The 15,158-nt window shown below is 43.7% G+C and overlaps 2 protein-coding genes across 9 annotated transcripts in view; one reads left to right on the top strand and one right to left on the bottom strand.

Moving 5' to 3' along the window:
* ZNF106 (zinc finger protein 106) overlaps positions 1 to 10,245 on the top strand; it is a 57,964-nt gene extending 47,719 nt beyond the window's left edge. For 3 of the 5 annotated variants that reach the window (XM_036254648.1, XM_036254663.1, XM_036254644.1), the window contains 6 exons: positions 398 to 460; positions 1,412 to 1,531; positions 2,818 to 2,889; positions 3,718 to 3,789; positions 5,990 to 6,136; positions 6,443 to 10,245. In XM_036254648.1, the coding sequence (XP_036110541.1) occupies positions 398 to 460; positions 1,412 to 1,531; positions 2,818 to 2,889; positions 3,718 to 3,789; positions 5,990 to 6,136; positions 6,443 to 6,499 (531 nt within the window). In that variant the 3' untranslated portion in view covers positions 6,500 to 10,245. Of the gene's footprint in view, positions 1 to 397; positions 461 to 1,411; positions 1,532 to 2,817; positions 2,890 to 3,319; positions 3,447 to 3,717; positions 3,790 to 5,989; positions 6,137 to 6,442 lie in introns of those variants that run through there. The other 2 variants (XR_004958697.1, XM_036254655.1) reach the window with 2 other exon arrangements.
* A 541-nt stretch (positions 10,246 to 10,786) lies between these two features.
* The window catches only part of CAPN3 (calpain 3), a 55,804-nt gene continuing 51,432 nt past the window's right edge, over positions 10,787 to 15,158 (bottom strand). For 2 of the 4 annotated variants that reach the window (XM_036278646.1, XM_036278657.1), the window contains 8 exons: positions 13,672 to 13,749; positions 13,234 to 13,291; positions 13,074 to 13,138; positions 12,572 to 12,640; positions 12,406 to 12,484; positions 12,088 to 12,204; positions 11,753 to 11,811; positions 10,787 to 11,403 (listed from right to left, as the gene is read on the bottom strand). In XM_036278646.1, the coding sequence (XP_036134539.1) occupies positions 11,377 to 11,403; positions 11,753 to 11,811; positions 12,088 to 12,204; positions 12,406 to 12,484; positions 12,572 to 12,640; positions 13,074 to 13,138; positions 13,234 to 13,291; positions 13,672 to 13,749 (552 nt within the window). In that variant the 3' untranslated portion in view covers positions 10,787 to 11,376. Of the gene's footprint in view, positions 11,404 to 11,752; positions 11,812 to 12,087; positions 12,205 to 12,405; positions 12,485 to 12,571; positions 12,641 to 13,073; positions 13,139 to 13,233; positions 13,292 to 13,671; positions 13,750 to 14,686; positions 14,801 to 15,158 lie in introns of all 4 variants that reach the window. The other 2 variants (XR_004961607.1, XM_036278633.1) reach the window with 2 other exon arrangements.

Here is a 15,158-nt window from a genome sequence, read left to right as displayed (position 1 = left end):
CATGTTGTCTAATGCCTTAATTAGAACATAGTCATCTTGAAAAGAGGTTACAATCCTTTTCTTTAGGCCTGGGTCACCAAGGGATGCACTATTTTTTAATATGTTAATTTAGAAACAATAAAAGTGTATTTTACTGTAGAATATAGATATACTCTAATGCCTTTTTAGGCTACTTCATAATCATTCTGAAGAGTTAACAAACCCAATAGTACATTGTCAATTCATCAGAGTACCTGGTGGTAGGACATAAGTTTCAGTTCAGAAAACTTCTCTGTGAAACTTATTTTATACCTAGTTTATGCTCATCAAAATTAGAATTCACCAGTGTGCATTACAAGTTACAGAGGAAACTCAGAACCTTGTACCAAATCTAACTCACTGAATTTTTTTCTTTAAGGTGGTGAATGACCTTGTGTTCAGTGGTTCCAGTGATCAGTCAGTCCATGCCCACAATATTCATGTAAGCCCTGTTGGTGTAAAGAAATCTTTAATAGAGTGGTGGTTAAAGCTTGAAGGATTCATCAGATCTCTTAAAATTTAAATTAAGCCCCTTTTTCAGTGAGAGGCTTAATAGTAATCCCTATGCATAAGATCTTAGATAATACTGAACACCCTGGAAATTCTGGCCTCATCTACATTTTTAATAGGGGACAGGCTCAACATTTATGTAAGGTTTAGTTTGAATGCCACATTTAAATTTGAGATAAATTGAACACCTGAGGCACTAAGAAAGTGGATATGACATGTAGTTCAAAATAGAAGCAATAAAAACAGCCAAGAGACTCTACTCAGGTCATAGAGGCAGCTCTTTGAAGCCCAGTTTCTGGTCTGTAAACCTGGGAATAATCCAAGTCCTCAGGGACTTACCCGGATCCAGTGAAATGTTAAAAGTGACAATATAGTTGACACTTGGACAAAACAGGTTTGGACTGCTCAAGTTCATATATATGTGGAGTTTTTCCTGTGAATACTTGTACTGTTTTGATCTGTGATTGTGAATCTGTGGATTCAGAGGACTGACTGCATGCATTGTTCTGTGACATTTTATATCGGGGACTTAAGCATGCTAGGATTTGTGTATCTGCAGGGGGCTGGCGGTGTGGTCCTAGAACCATTCTTCCATAGATATTGAGGGACAACTTAAGTTTTGGGAGAGTCAAGAGTTATATGTTGATTTTCAACTGCATATGGACCCCTGCATTGTTCAAGGGTCAACTGTACTCTCCATCAGAATATATATTTTGCGTAGGTAACAAATGCTTGTGAGAGTACTTCAGCTCTCAGAATTAATACAGCTACGTGGTTGTGCAACTAGCCTCAGAATTATGACTTTTAGAATTATAGAATCATAAATCTCAAAGTAGGAAGCTATCTGGAAATTCTAGTGACTCTTATCTCTCTTCTGATGCAGACCGGTGAGCTTGTGCGGATCTATAAAGGTCACAATCATGCTGTGACCGTGGTGACTATCCTAGGAAAAGTGATGGTGACTGCTTGCCTGGATAAATTTGTTCGTGTCTATGAATTACAGGTAGAATATAGATCCAGTATTTTATTTGAATGATTTGGGGAGATTGTCTATTTGGGTTTAATGTTGACTTTTTAATACAGTAAGGTTGGGTTGGGATCCAGGAATCTGCATTCTTCACAAATACTCTAGGTAATTATGAAGCAGCTGATTTGTGGACTGTGCTGTCAGAAACATGCTCTGAGTTATGGTCAGGCTCATAGGTGTCAAAATTTAAATTTTTTTTTTTTTTTATTATTATCCTCACCCGAGAACATTTTCCCAGGTTTTGTTCAGGTAGAGTAGGAGGGGGAGAGAGGAACAGAGAGAGAGAGAGAAACATCGACGTGAAAGGAACACATCGAGTGGCTGCCACCCTCACGACTGACCAGAGCCGGGGACAAACTGCAACCGAGGCACGTGCCCTTAGCGGGAACCGAACCCGGGTCTCTCAGGACTGCAGGTCAACGCTCTAACCGCTGAGCCAAACCGGCCAGGGCCATAGGTGTCAAAATTTAAATAGTTTCTGGACAGCTACTGTAGTCTCTAAAACCCATCTAGTTCTCCTTATATGCAATTTCAGGTTGGTAACTTTGAACTTCACAGATATTGATTGTATTATTTCCAATTACCAGCTCCTCCCTTGAGGAGGGGCTTATTAGAAAGATTGTCATTAGATTATATTTCTATTAAAATGCTACTGAGGTTTGGCCAGGTGGCTCAGTTGGTTGGGGTGTCATCACATACACCAAAGCGTTGTGGGTTCAGTTCCCCATCAGGGCACATACCTAGGTTGTGGGTTTGATTTCCGATCGGAGCACATATGGGAGGCAGTTGATAGATGTTTCTCTCTCTCTTTCATCCTCTCTCTCTCTCTAAAAATCAATTTTAAAACTCATATTTTTGGTTGAGGATTAATAAACAATGCTACTGATGCTCCAGTTTGGTGCCTCAGGTGTAGTTTAAAACCTGCCAAAGACCAGCCTGGCTGGTTCGGCTCAGCAGTTAGAATGTTGACCTGTGGACCAGAGAGTCCCAGGTTCAGTTCCCGCTAAGGGCATGTACCTCGGTTGCAGTTTGTCCCCGGCCCTGGTTGGGGTCCTGTGGGTGGCAACCACTCAATGTGTCTCTATCACATAGATGTTTCTCTCTCTCTCTTCCTCCCACTCTATCTGAATATAAATGCAAAAATGTCTTTGGGTGAGGATTTAAAAAAACAAAACCTGCCAAAGACCTCCAGGGACTATTCGTACAAAATACAAGGTGTAAATAACCTTATTTCTCTTTTTGTTTTTTTCCCTCCACCTAAGTCCCATGATCGACTGCAAGTTTATGGAGGACACAAAGACATGATTATGTGTATGACCATCCATAAAAGTATGGTGAGTATTGTTTGCCATGTCACATATTTGCCTTTGAATATAATTACTAAAAATTCTACAAACTGATAATAATATTACTACTTGTCACTTCCAAATGACATCTGTTTCTGATAAGCCTCATTACTGATTGCCTTTCTGTCTCTTGGCATATTATCAAGATGTAATGCAGTAATATTGTCGAGTATTTAATTTTCTAAATAACTAAAATAATAACAATAAAAATCAAATATACCATTGACTAGAAGATAAATTTAAGATATTTAAAAAAAAAAAGATTGGTGCTTTTTCCAGAGACAATGTGATGTGAACAGAATATTGGAGTACAGTCAAGAGGTTTGCCAGTGTGGCATAGTTATAGCAGACCTAAAAGTAGAGACTAACTCACTTAACCCTGCTAATCCTTGATTTATTTTATTTTTTAAATTATGAGGTTGAACAAGAATGCATGTTTTTCAGACTCTGAGCAGTAGAACCCTGTATTCCAATGAAATATAGATGCCTAATACGTAATGCCCAGTGGAAGGCAGAGCTACGCCAGTTCGCCAGTTAAATTGTAGGTGGGTGCCTCTGAACCCTGCCGTTTTTGCTGCCGGCCAGTGTTGCAAGAGTGGTTCTCTAAGGAGCACAGCTTCGAGTCTAGTATAGAAGATTTTAGAGGATATTTTCCCATTGTAGTACCATGGGGCTGGTTTTGGTTTATTTTGTGTTTTTTTAAGTTGCTACAAGTAGCTTTTGACTCTTATGTTGAGGATGTTTTGCAGTTTTTTTTGGTGTGTGTGTGTGTGTGTGTGTGTGTATTGGTCTGATATGATAAACCTCTTTCTCTAGATCTATACTGGCTGTTATGATGGCAGTATCCAGGCCGTGAGGCTAAATCTGATGCAGAATTACCGCTGTTGGGTAAGGAGTAAAACTGGAGCTGCGTCACTCTAGGCTAATTTATAGACTTCATTGTCATCAGAGTAGCATGTTTTCTGTTTTGAGTATCCACTTTATGCCTTCCACTGTAGGAAAAGGACACTTATTTTTAAAAACATACATTAATGCTTTCTATATTTCTTTAATTAAAAGTCCTTTTTTTTTTTTAATCCTCGACATTTTTGCATTTATCTTCAGATAGAGTGGGAGGGAGAGAGGGAGGAAGAGAGAGAGAAACATCGACGAGAGAGAAACATTGACGTGAGAGAGACACATCGAGTGGTTGCCACCCACACAACTCCAACCAGGGCCAGGGACAAACTACAACCGAGGTATGTGCCCTTAGCGGGAAACGAACCCGGTTCTCTCTGGTCCACGGGCTGACGACGCTCTGATTGCTGAGTCAAACCAGCCAGGGTGGGATTACACATATTAATAGTTAGGTTTGTGATCCTTATTGGTTTTGGGGGAATAGGGAAATAAGAATTTGTATTCTTGAAGTTCTCTCAGCTTTCTAGGCTAAACTGCATAGTTTTTATTTTGGGGTGGGTGTTGGTGATTAACACTTAAAACTTTCATACTTATATCTAAGCCCTGGCCAGTTTGGCTCAGCGGTTAGAGCGTCCGCCTGCAGTCCGGAGAGACCCGGGTTCGGTTCCCGCTAAGGGCACGTACCTTGGTTGCAGTTTGTCCCCAGCCCTGGTTGGTCGTGCGGGTGGCGGCCACTCGATGTGTCCCTTTCACATTGATGTTTCCCTCTCTCTCTCTTCCTCTCTCTCCCTCCCACTCTGTCTGTACAAAAGATGGAAAAATGTCCTCGGGTGAGGATAAAAAAAAACAAAAAAAAACTTTCATACTTATATCTTAAAAATCTTAATTTACTTCATCAGTTCTAATATTAGTGACCAAAGAAAAGTTTATGATTCTGAATCCGTCCCAACCCTAACCTTCTTTTCAGATTGATGGAATGAGCTTGACACTCCATTTTAAAATTTTATTTTAGGTTTGTTCACAGCTTAATTACTTTGCAGCTTTTTACACATTCCTGTTTGCTTTTTTGTTTCTTAAAGAAAAGCAAATTCTAGTCCAACAGGATGCAGAGTATACAAATAAAGAGCTAGTTTATCTAGAAAAATTGGGGAAAGTGCTATCTGGCTTTAAAGCTAGAGAGACCGGATGGTACTGACAGGGAGTACTCAAATTTGTATTACGTTTTAGAAGTGAACATGTTAGAATTATAAGATTTATTACAAGCAAGCCTGTAGAGAGAAAGCCAAGACAAAGAGTCTTTATGCTTTCTAACAAGTAAAATTGAGTCACATCGAGAAGAATTATAATTTAAAAAAAAAAAGTAGATTATTACAAGACTGTGATTCAGATGATAAGATTGTGTGTAAAGTCAGTTTTCCCTGACAAACACAGTTTTCTACAACAAATAGTTCCACAAAGGTGTGTTTTGTTTGTTTTTTTCTTTTTAATCAGGCACTTTGATCTTTTAAGTTTACAAGTTAGTAGTTAGAATTATTGAAAACAGCCCTTTCAGTATTACAAAACCACTCTTTGTCCTTTTTTTTTTCTGTCCTCACCTGAGGACATTTTTCCATTTTTTGTTCAGATAGAGTGGGAGGGAGAGAGAGAGAGAAAAACATCGACGTGAAAGGGACACATTTGGTTGCCACCCACACGACCCAACCAGGGCCGGGGACAAACTGCAACTGAGGTACGTGCCCTTAGCGGGAACCGAACCTGGGTCTCTCTGGACCACAGGCCTACGCTCTAACCGCTGAGCCAAACCGGCCAGGGCTCTTTTGTCTTTTTAAATAAATAGACAAAGAAACTCATTTTATGATGGCAAAATAAAGAACAAGTATGATTTTAGCTGAATTTATGGCAACTTGTCCATAAATATTCATTAACTTTTTCTTTTATCTGACTGACAAGGTCATGGCTACCTTAGTGCTTTGCCTTCTTAAAACACCATGATGTCAGAAGACTTTCCAGTCTTTTCAAGGCTCCTCATCATATTGATAATTAATTTGGTTGCTTCAGGCTTTGTTTTACTAGCCAAGAATAAATTAAATAATAAGGGACTGACTTTTTGTTTCCACTGAATTTATGTAGAAATGTCCTACTTGCATGCTTCCAGTGCCCTTTTTAACTCTTTCATTCTGTTTCTCTCCAGTGGCATGGTTGCTCTCTGATATTTGGTGTTGTAGATCATTTAAAACAACATTTGCTGACTGACCATACAAACCCGAACTTCCAAACTCTGAAATGTCGCTGGAAGAACTGTGATGCTTTTTTCACTGTGAGGAAAGGATCCAAACAGGTACATCATTGGGATTTAAGGTCAATCTGAGGTCATTCCACCTCTAGAAGCAGAGTTTGGAAACTTTTTTGCCTAGTTAGAACGTTCAGAATTATAATAAATTGGGAGAGCCTAGGGGTTTTTCTTGTTATTATTTTTCAGAGATTTGAGGGGTAGCTTAATGTGGTTTCAAATGAAGAATGCTGGATTCGAGCTGCCTTTTCTGGATAGACCGTGGGATGTACCCACGAAGCTCTCCTTGGCTTTGACTTTCTCTTGTCCTTCTACCAACTTCTCTCTCATGGGTCCTTTTTTCTTTATTCCTAGGATGCTGCAGGACACATTGAACGACATGCTGAGGATGACAGTAAAGTTGATTCGTGAAGTTTTTTGCCTCCCATGTTGGGAAGTTATTAGTTGAACTAATTTCATATTGGCCACTCACATAGGCCACTCTTATCCCTCCCCCCCCCGAAGCGGGGAAGGAGAAAGTGATTACTAGCCAGGTCACCACTAGCATAAATCTGAGCAGCTCTATGGGACGATAAGTTACACTTTAAGGTCTTGCTTGAGGATTGTCAGATTTAAACCAATTTCAAGGAACCATACTGGGACAGCGTGGCATATAGTAATTTATGCTGCTAGTGCTCTCCAGATGTTTATTGCAGGTGCAGATCTTAATTGCTTACCTAATTTGACCCTAGTCATATTTTTATTGATTTCAGTTTGTAATTTAGTTTATGTTCTTATGATGGTTTAAACCTGTAGTCAGGCTTCAAGTACCAGTTTGTTCAAATGCTAGATTTTTAGGATCAGTTTTCATTTTTCTAGTTGTAACAACTGGGTACTTAAAAAGCAAATAGTTTTCTTTTAATAATTATGTTTAGTGTGTTTCAATATTCTCTTGCTTTGTATGTGGACAGAGCTGGCTTGAAATGCTAAAGTGAGACAGTAGATTTTTAGCAGCCAGAGTGACTGCTCTGCTAACTATATTTTATAGGGACTCAGACAGCAGATCACATGATGACAAGTCCTTACAGACAGCACTACCTAGTGGACCTCTCTGCAGGCTTTGCTAGAGTGCTTGGTTGAGGGCAGCTCACAGGCCTAATGCCCACTTTGAAATTGTGCTGTTAGACCTGGATACTCACTGCTGCTTGAACTGGAGGTGTAGCCTTTATCTCCCTTTCCAGTTTCTGACTCTCAAGGCTGCTGTGGGATCGAAACTTTTTAGTTTGCTCTATTGCCAAACCGTCCCCCTCCCATTCTCTAGCTGCGCTTAGACTGAGGGCAGCCGTCAGGTACCTTCTCTGGGCTTACAGAATGCTTTCCACTCACCTGCTGCACCCAAGATGGGAGAGTAGGATAAAGCATGAATTCAGTTTGTAGGGCCTCAAGCAGGCTTCTTACAGACTGATTTCTAAAGCCATTGTCTTGCCTTTACCTCTCCACTTGCTGGGAGAAGAGTGGAATCGGGAAGGTAAAGACTACCAGTCCATTGAGAGCAGCCACATTAACAAAGCCTAAGTGAGACTGCTTTGTTTTTGGCTTTTCTCTGGACTCAAGAGAAATAATATGCTTTCCATTCTTTTGTTTCTGGATTCACAGAACTCTGAAAGGTTCTTCAGGGAGACAGAAGGGAGGAGCTCAGTGCCACTTAACCAAGCTTTGGGATGTGGCACCTACTGTTTCTAGGATTGCAGAGCATCCAGGTTTCTCTCCGCTCCCATTAGTGCACACAGATCTCCTCACGTGTCTCCTCACTCCAGCTCCAGGGCAGGGGAGCTTCACTGGGAGTTCGTGCATAGGTTTCAGGGGGGTATGCGAACCCCCTGAAATTGTATGCAAGGTGAAGTATGTGTTCTTTTTTCCAGGGAAGGCTCTAATGGTTCTTACTGCATCCAAAACATTAAGAACTAATATAGGGGCTACTTACTACTAGATAATGAATGGCCCCACTGCTATTTACTCCTGTTGTTGTGAATGGGAAAGCTTTTTGTTGACTACGATCTTGAGATTTACATGACACTTGAGAGAGAACAGAGAGGATCCTGTTGCAAAAAGACTATTTGTCTGTGAGATTAAGAAGTCTTTCCCACCTCTCACCCTCATTTCCTATACAGGTGACCAGAGAAGCCAGGCTGTTCTGTGGGTTTGGGAATGGTGAATTTCCAGGAAAGTATATTTGGATTTATTGCCAAACCTGGCATTTTTCTCTGGGCTGTAGTGAAGCCTCATTGTCAAGTTGACCGGGCAGTGTGCTTAGAAAGTCTTGCATGCCCTGTTACATAGGTGTTTTTCTGTCATGTCTGAGGACATGTCTGAAAAGATGAGAGTGTGGAGCCTTTGTAGGGCAGCTGTTGGACAATCGTGGGGAACCTCTGCAGGTAGAATCAGTAAGAATTGATTTGGGTTTCACTTTGGTGGAATTGTGCACAGTGTGTCTGCCTGTGTGTGTATGATTGTTCCTGTATATGTTTGTGTGGATGGGTACCTATACTTGGAATACTTTTCCTCATTTCACAAAAGTTTTCTTTGAAGCAGTAATATCTTTGTTTCAAGGATGTGTAAAATTTGTTTAACATCAGGTTAGTGTGTTATCCTAAATGCACTGTTCTAGCCCTCTGTTTAGAAATAAATGCACCATAAACGTCTTGGCTGCTTATGTATGTTATTAAAGTTTGTTATTAAAGTTTCTGAAAGTTATGCAGATTTTTGGCTATTTTTAAGCCATCTACAGTGTCTCGACTGATTCCGGCCCCCGGCCCCCTCAGAGAAGAGCTGTGGCTCAGGGTTTGCATTAATTCTGCTATTTAGTAATTTATGAGGAAAGGAAATTGTTACATGACCTGACAAAACCTGACTCATTTCTTACAAGGAGTTGGAGGCCATTTTTTGGAATGTGATTTTTAATCACGTGTGCCTACTTCTCGCGGCCAGAAGCCGAGGAAACTGGTGTGAACCCTTCTGTGCGCATCTGCCAGCGCTCTCATGGCAGTTTGTTCTGATATAGTATCAGTCACTTCTTTTTATCCTAAAGTTCTAATCAGGCTCAACATGTATTTTGGCATACTCTTCTACTCGGTTATATGGCAATTAAATAACGCAAACAGAACTCAGAGCAACGAATTATTTTGGCCCGATGTACTTGAATTTGCTACCACACTCCTGCTTTTGTGGGGAGGTTTTTCTGTCAGAAGAATTAGCAGTTAGGTGTTTAGCTCCTGACCTACCTATAAGTTATAGGCAATATCATTGCTGTTCAAGTGATTATTTGCCTAACAAAGATTATTTTAATTTTGAGGGGTGGGGGGAATCGGGGTAGACTATACAGTGGACAACTTTGGTGACTAGGTGTGTGGATGGTGTGGTGGCGTAGGTGCACAGAAAGCACTTAGTGGAATGGTATGATAAGTTTTATGGAAGAGAATTCATTGGCGGGGATATCAAAGTATATAGTGATGTGAGATTTGAACAGCCTGTTCCCCCTGGTTTGCTTAAATAACTGCAATTAATATATGCTGACTTACAGGTTTTGTTCCTGTTACCTAAAGGAGAGCTTTTAGAATTGCTGTGAAGGCCATACCTACCATATTGATAAAATATCGATTTTTGTCCCTGCCTCAAATCATCAGGACCCTCAGGATTGCAAAGAAGCTGTCTAATGACTAGGAATAGAGCTGTGGTGGAGGTGATTTGGGCTATACTGAGTTCCGAATGCAAGTGGATGTGAAATTCTGATGTAAACCAAACCTACTACTTATCAGACAATAACCTCTAACCTCACCTCCAACCCTAAGTATGTGGCCCTGCTGGGTCACATGGCCGCTAAAATTTCCCAGATTTGCTCTAAATTCAAGGTAGAAGCGCAGTTGGATTGGGGGAGGAGAAGAGTCAAGGAGGAAAGACTGTTGAAGATCTTTCTCCTGCTTAGGAGAAATACATGCCCTAGAGCTGCTCCAGCACCCCTGGTATTTGAATTTTTTAATATTGAATATGGACTAGAAGAATGAAATCAGATGACATTTGATTGCAAAATATGTTTATAAGCAAAAAGCTCAGCCTTCTTACATTTTGGTATAAACCTGTGAACTTCATAACTTTGTAAAGCAAGATATAAAGCAAATACAAGAGGAAAATAAAGTACTTTTACTAATTGTTTACTTTTGTTACCTTATCTGCTCATTCTTAGCCAACCCCTTTTCCATGTTGGTATAGAGACTAAAGAAAATTGGGTGGAAAACACAATTTGTTTATACATAAGCCACAGACGATGGGTTGGATAAGTTTGGCAAACAGCTGCATTTAAGGATTTGTTCAAGGTCATACACACAGGTCAATCGGTTAACAGAAGCGCTAAGATTAAAACTACATTTATGCTCCATTACACTTAGGTAAATGACCTTCCAGTTGTAGGTGACCCATTTATTCTTATTCAGTATACCAAGAGCTGTTCCCCTCCCTTTGTATAAGGAATCTGAGTGATTTCTATGCTCAAGAAATGCTGATAGGCATGATTAAAGTGGGATTTGGGGTTTATTTGTGTGTGTGTGTTCTCCATTGTTGTATTCTGAAACTAGGGCTCTCTATGTGGTAAGGTGAGTGTAGGATTGGAAGCTACTCAGCCCTGCTACGGCTGATACCTAAATGTGAGAAAACAAAACATGATAGAACCAGCCATACACATGCCTTTATTTAGATCCGCTTTTTTCAGAATGCAGCCAAACTTAGGAGTCAGACAACCCAAAGTATCTAGCTCTCTTTCACTGAGCTGGTTTCCCCCAGAGCAGGTCCATCCTGAAATAATCAGACAGAACCACGTGCTAGTTTGGTTATTATCCAGTGGGTGGAAGGACATAAAGGTGATAGAGGGCTCCAGCACAGAAAGTTCTGAGTGCCGTTGGCTAACACGTCTGTGAACAGTCTGGGGCACACTAAGGAGAGCATTTGCTTCAGAGGGGAGGCTGCTCAGTTCCAAGCAAATCTCTCAGCTGGGCTACAGCTAGCTGAGGCGGACAGACATTTGCCTCCATGTGCAAAGGGAAAAGGTTCCTTAACTAAAGGGTCAGTTTGGGCAGGACAGATGCCCTGAGGCCTAGGTGGGGGTTGGGAGGAGTAGAGGAAGAACAACACTGATGAGGCACCTGGAAGGCCTGTTGGGGTGCAGCTACCGCCACCTTTGAGGGAAGTGGTTCTAGCTACATGGGGTGAAATTGAAATCCTGAGTGATCCTGAATGGTCTTGGCTGAGGCCAGCTTGGTTCAGGCATACATGGTGAGCTGCAGCCACTGAAAGAGAAAGTCCCCAGATCAGAATGCAAACAAGAACAGAGAGCCCAGCACTGGGGATCTTCTAGGGTAGGGGGACAGGCACAGGCCTAGCATGCCAGACAGTTGGAAGATTTTCTAGGAATCGGCATCCTCCCCCAGATCTCCTGTGAACATACCTGTTTTCCAGCATAAAGTTATTCTAGGAATGAGGACCCTTTGGAGTATGCGTTCCCCACGAGCCACCTTCCCCTTTCTGTGCTTCCCTTTCTGTTCCTCTCCTATCCCATCCCTCCACCACCATTTGGAAATGAACACATAGTGAGTCCAGTCTGCCTCATTGACTCCACCTTGAATTTTCAGGCTTTACCTCTAGAACGTTGAGTTTGATGATACCGTCTCCATCCTTGTCAAATGCGTTAAAAGCTCCTGTTGGAAGAATGAATACAGGCCAGAGGCCACAGGTTCACTCTCCCTCTACTACTGTAACTTTTCTTAAGAGGACCATGGTCTGCCAGGCAAAGTGTTACCAACAGCCCTCCCTTTGCCAACCCATTCTGAGCCTAAAGAGAACGTTCTCCTTTGTTCAGTCTGTGTAAAGTAGATGGGATGGGTAATCAGGCTGAGACCCCTACTGCCACAGCTCTCACTGTGGGAGAGGGGACAGGAGGAGCACAAGAGAGCGGAATGGTCGCCTCCACTTACTGAACATGCCCTCCAGCCTGACGAAGCAGCAGATGAAACTGTCAAAGTTGATGTTCATGTATTTGTCTGCATACCGCATGGTAATGATGTCGTAGAGCTGGCTGTTGAGGTGGAATCCTGTGGAGGGAGCACTTGAGAGGAGGAAGTGGAGTTGCAGTCCTTAGGCCTGCATTCTATTTTCCCTGCCTCTTGGGAAAGGAAAACGAGAAGCCCTTTCTCCTTCCTCTCTCCAGTAGGGCCCAGTGGCCTAGTCCTCTCTTCCCACCCCTGCTTCCACCAGCTCCAGCCACTTCCCGGCCACCCCCTCCTCCCCAGCACCTGCATCATTGACTGCATTTCGCATCTCGTAGCTGTTGATGGTGCCGGATTGGTCTGTGTCATAGTGTTTGAAGATTTTCTGGCAATAGAACATTTGAGGATAGTGGTTACACACAATCCCTGAATCAACCTCCTCCTCCACCCCTACACTATTCTCCCTCCCCACCTGCCAGGCTTTAATCTTCTTCCAGAGGTGATGGAACTCTTGCAGGTTCAATCTCCCAGAGCCATCTGTCTGGAGGAAGGTTAGGGCTACAGGGCGCACATAGCAAAATCCTCCTGGACTTGGGAAGGGGGGTTTCTAGAGGGTTCTGCAGGGAAGGTAGCCCCACAGGACGCCTCTGTCCAGGACATTCTACCCACTGTCCTATATTAATGCCCTGTCCTGGTATCTAACCCTACCCTGCATGTCTCCCCAAAGTTAGTGTCTATGACCCAGGGAGCGGTCTCCCAAGGACCACTTTTGCTTGGGCTGGGGCCAGGAGCTGGTAATAACCAACAGCCTTCCCAACTTGTACAATAGTCTCAGACCAGCAGCCAGGAGGTTCTGACTCAGGATTCCCATAAGTCTTTTCTTGGGTGTGACTTGGGGCCCCTCTGCCTGATTGGGCGCCCCTCATTGTTGCCTGGCCCCCAGAGAGAGTTGGGAAGGGTGGCGGGAAGGATACATCCATGAGAGCAATCATGCTACGGCAGGACTCCAGCGTGAACCCTTGTGTCTTCAGGTCCTTATCTGGGAGGTGTGGAGAAGAGTGAAGAACTACGTTTAGATAACACACCTCCCCTCCCCCGCCCACCCATCCCATACATATGGTTTGAGCCACTCACGTTTGTTCACGACTGTATTAAGGATATTCATGAGCTCATCTGCACAGATCTCCATGTCCTGAGGAGGAAGGAGTAGAGAGTCACGTTCGAGAGTACAGGAACCGGTGAGCAAAGGCTTTGCAGAACGAAACCCAGCTGTCCATGTTTGTAAAGCCCCTGTCAGTGCTATTGTCACAGGGAAACGGGCTGTTCTGTGAAAGACAGACGTTGCAGCCTCAGCTGTCCAGACTGCAGTGGGCAGCTCAGAGCAAAATGCCACTGAGCCACCCCGTGGGTGCATTTGTTTAAATGCTTGACTTGTGGATTTCTGTGCTACACACATCTCATTTCCACCAAAAGCCAAAGTGACCTCTACTGAACAATGAAGAGGTCACTGGTCATTTAAGCAGTTCATCAAGGAAAGGAGTCTCTGTGGGAATTGGGGTTGGAGGTACTCACATCACCCGCTATTTGCTTGAAAATGTTCCGGAAGTGCTGCTGCTCTTCAGTTTCCGGGTCAGTGTTGCCAGGGCGTGGCTGTGGAAGCACAAAGGGAAACTGGTTCACAGGGGTCAGGGAGATGGTGAGACCCGAGGGGAAAGTTCTTCCCGGGCTGCAGGAGCCAGAGTGCCTACAACAGCCCGAGGTGGCAGCAGGAGCTGGGTACAGGGCAAATGCTCGTCTGTCTTGTCAAACCCGGTGGGCTGGAGTGAGAATCATCCAGGCACCAGCAGCCCTTCGGTCCGTGCCTCCCCAGCCCAGACACCCCAGACAGGAGATACCTTAGCCATGCAGACGTGTAGACAGCCCCGTGGTCCCTTTCCCCATCTCCACCAGCTAGAGCCTCTCCACTGTTGTGAGCCTGACCATCCCAACCCAGCAAGCCCCAGCAGGACGAAGGGGACACCCCCAGCTGCCTCTGTACAGCATCAAGGCCGAGTCCTCAGAGGGTCCCTCCCCCCACTCCATTGCAAGGACCTCTGGGATAGAGGAGGTGGCCCTGGTCTTGTCTGTGGGCTTAAGTCCCTTAGCTCCACCTCCACTAACCATTACATGACCACCTTCCCCCAGTCCCATCTCACAGCCTCCCTGGGCTCCGATAGGCTTCATTTCTGATGCAGCCCCATTTTCTGCTACTATTCTTTATCCTCCATGGCTAAGAGCTGGAGGACACCAGGAAACAGGAGTTGCCCTTTCCCTCATTGTCCTGGCTGGATAGGCTCCAGCAGGAATGGTCAGCCTGTCCTTCCCAGGCCTAGGACTGCCTTGATGTGGCTGCCAACCCCCAAGACATTCACTCAAGCAGCACTCCAGATTTTAGAACTTGATGAGAGAAAAAGTCAGTGAGAGAAATCTAAATTTCTAGATGTTAAAGGGACACCCTATCCCTGTGACCCCTCCAACCTGAGCACCCCAAAAGCATAGAAGACCCCAGTGTGTGCTGGCCACTCCGTTCATGCCGCATGCTCAGAACCTGTGGGGATTTCTCTTGCTTATCAGGGCTTGTTTTGTCTTTGCCCTCCTCTGCTTCCTGGTCCACACCCAGCTCCTTGTTGCTGTTTGCTCTGTCCGAAACGAAGATGATGGGCTGGAGAGAGGAGGGAAGTGGGAGAGGGCAGGAGGGAAGCAAGGATTACAGGCTGAGCGGGCACAGGGAGGCAGCCTCCTGGAGCAGGGGGTCCAGAGAAGAGGGAACGAGCAGTTGGGAGCTCTTAAACTGAGGTTCAAGCTCCATTTCTGCCACCACCAAGCTGTGGGGAAAGATGCTGAGTCTCTGAGGACCTCAGTTCCTTATCTCCTCCAGACAGTTATAAGGGTTACAGAAAGTAGTGAACACGTGTGAAAGTACATGCTAAGCATGCTAAAAGCAACGTGATCTAGTGCAGCGACTTTCAAATACTTTGTAGACAATTTTTTTTTTTTTCAAATGGAAACACTGTTCAAAT

This window comes from Molossus molossus, unplaced genomic scaffold (genome assembly GCF_014108415.1).
Source record: "Molossus molossus isolate mMolMol1 unplaced genomic scaffold, mMolMol1.p scaffold_m16_p_1, whole genome shotgun sequence".
Lineage (NCBI taxonomy): Eukaryota > Metazoa > Chordata > Mammalia > Chiroptera > Molossidae > Molossus > Molossus molossus.
Note: the sequence above shows the minus strand (reverse complement) of the source record. Positions and strands in the feature narration are given on the sequence as shown.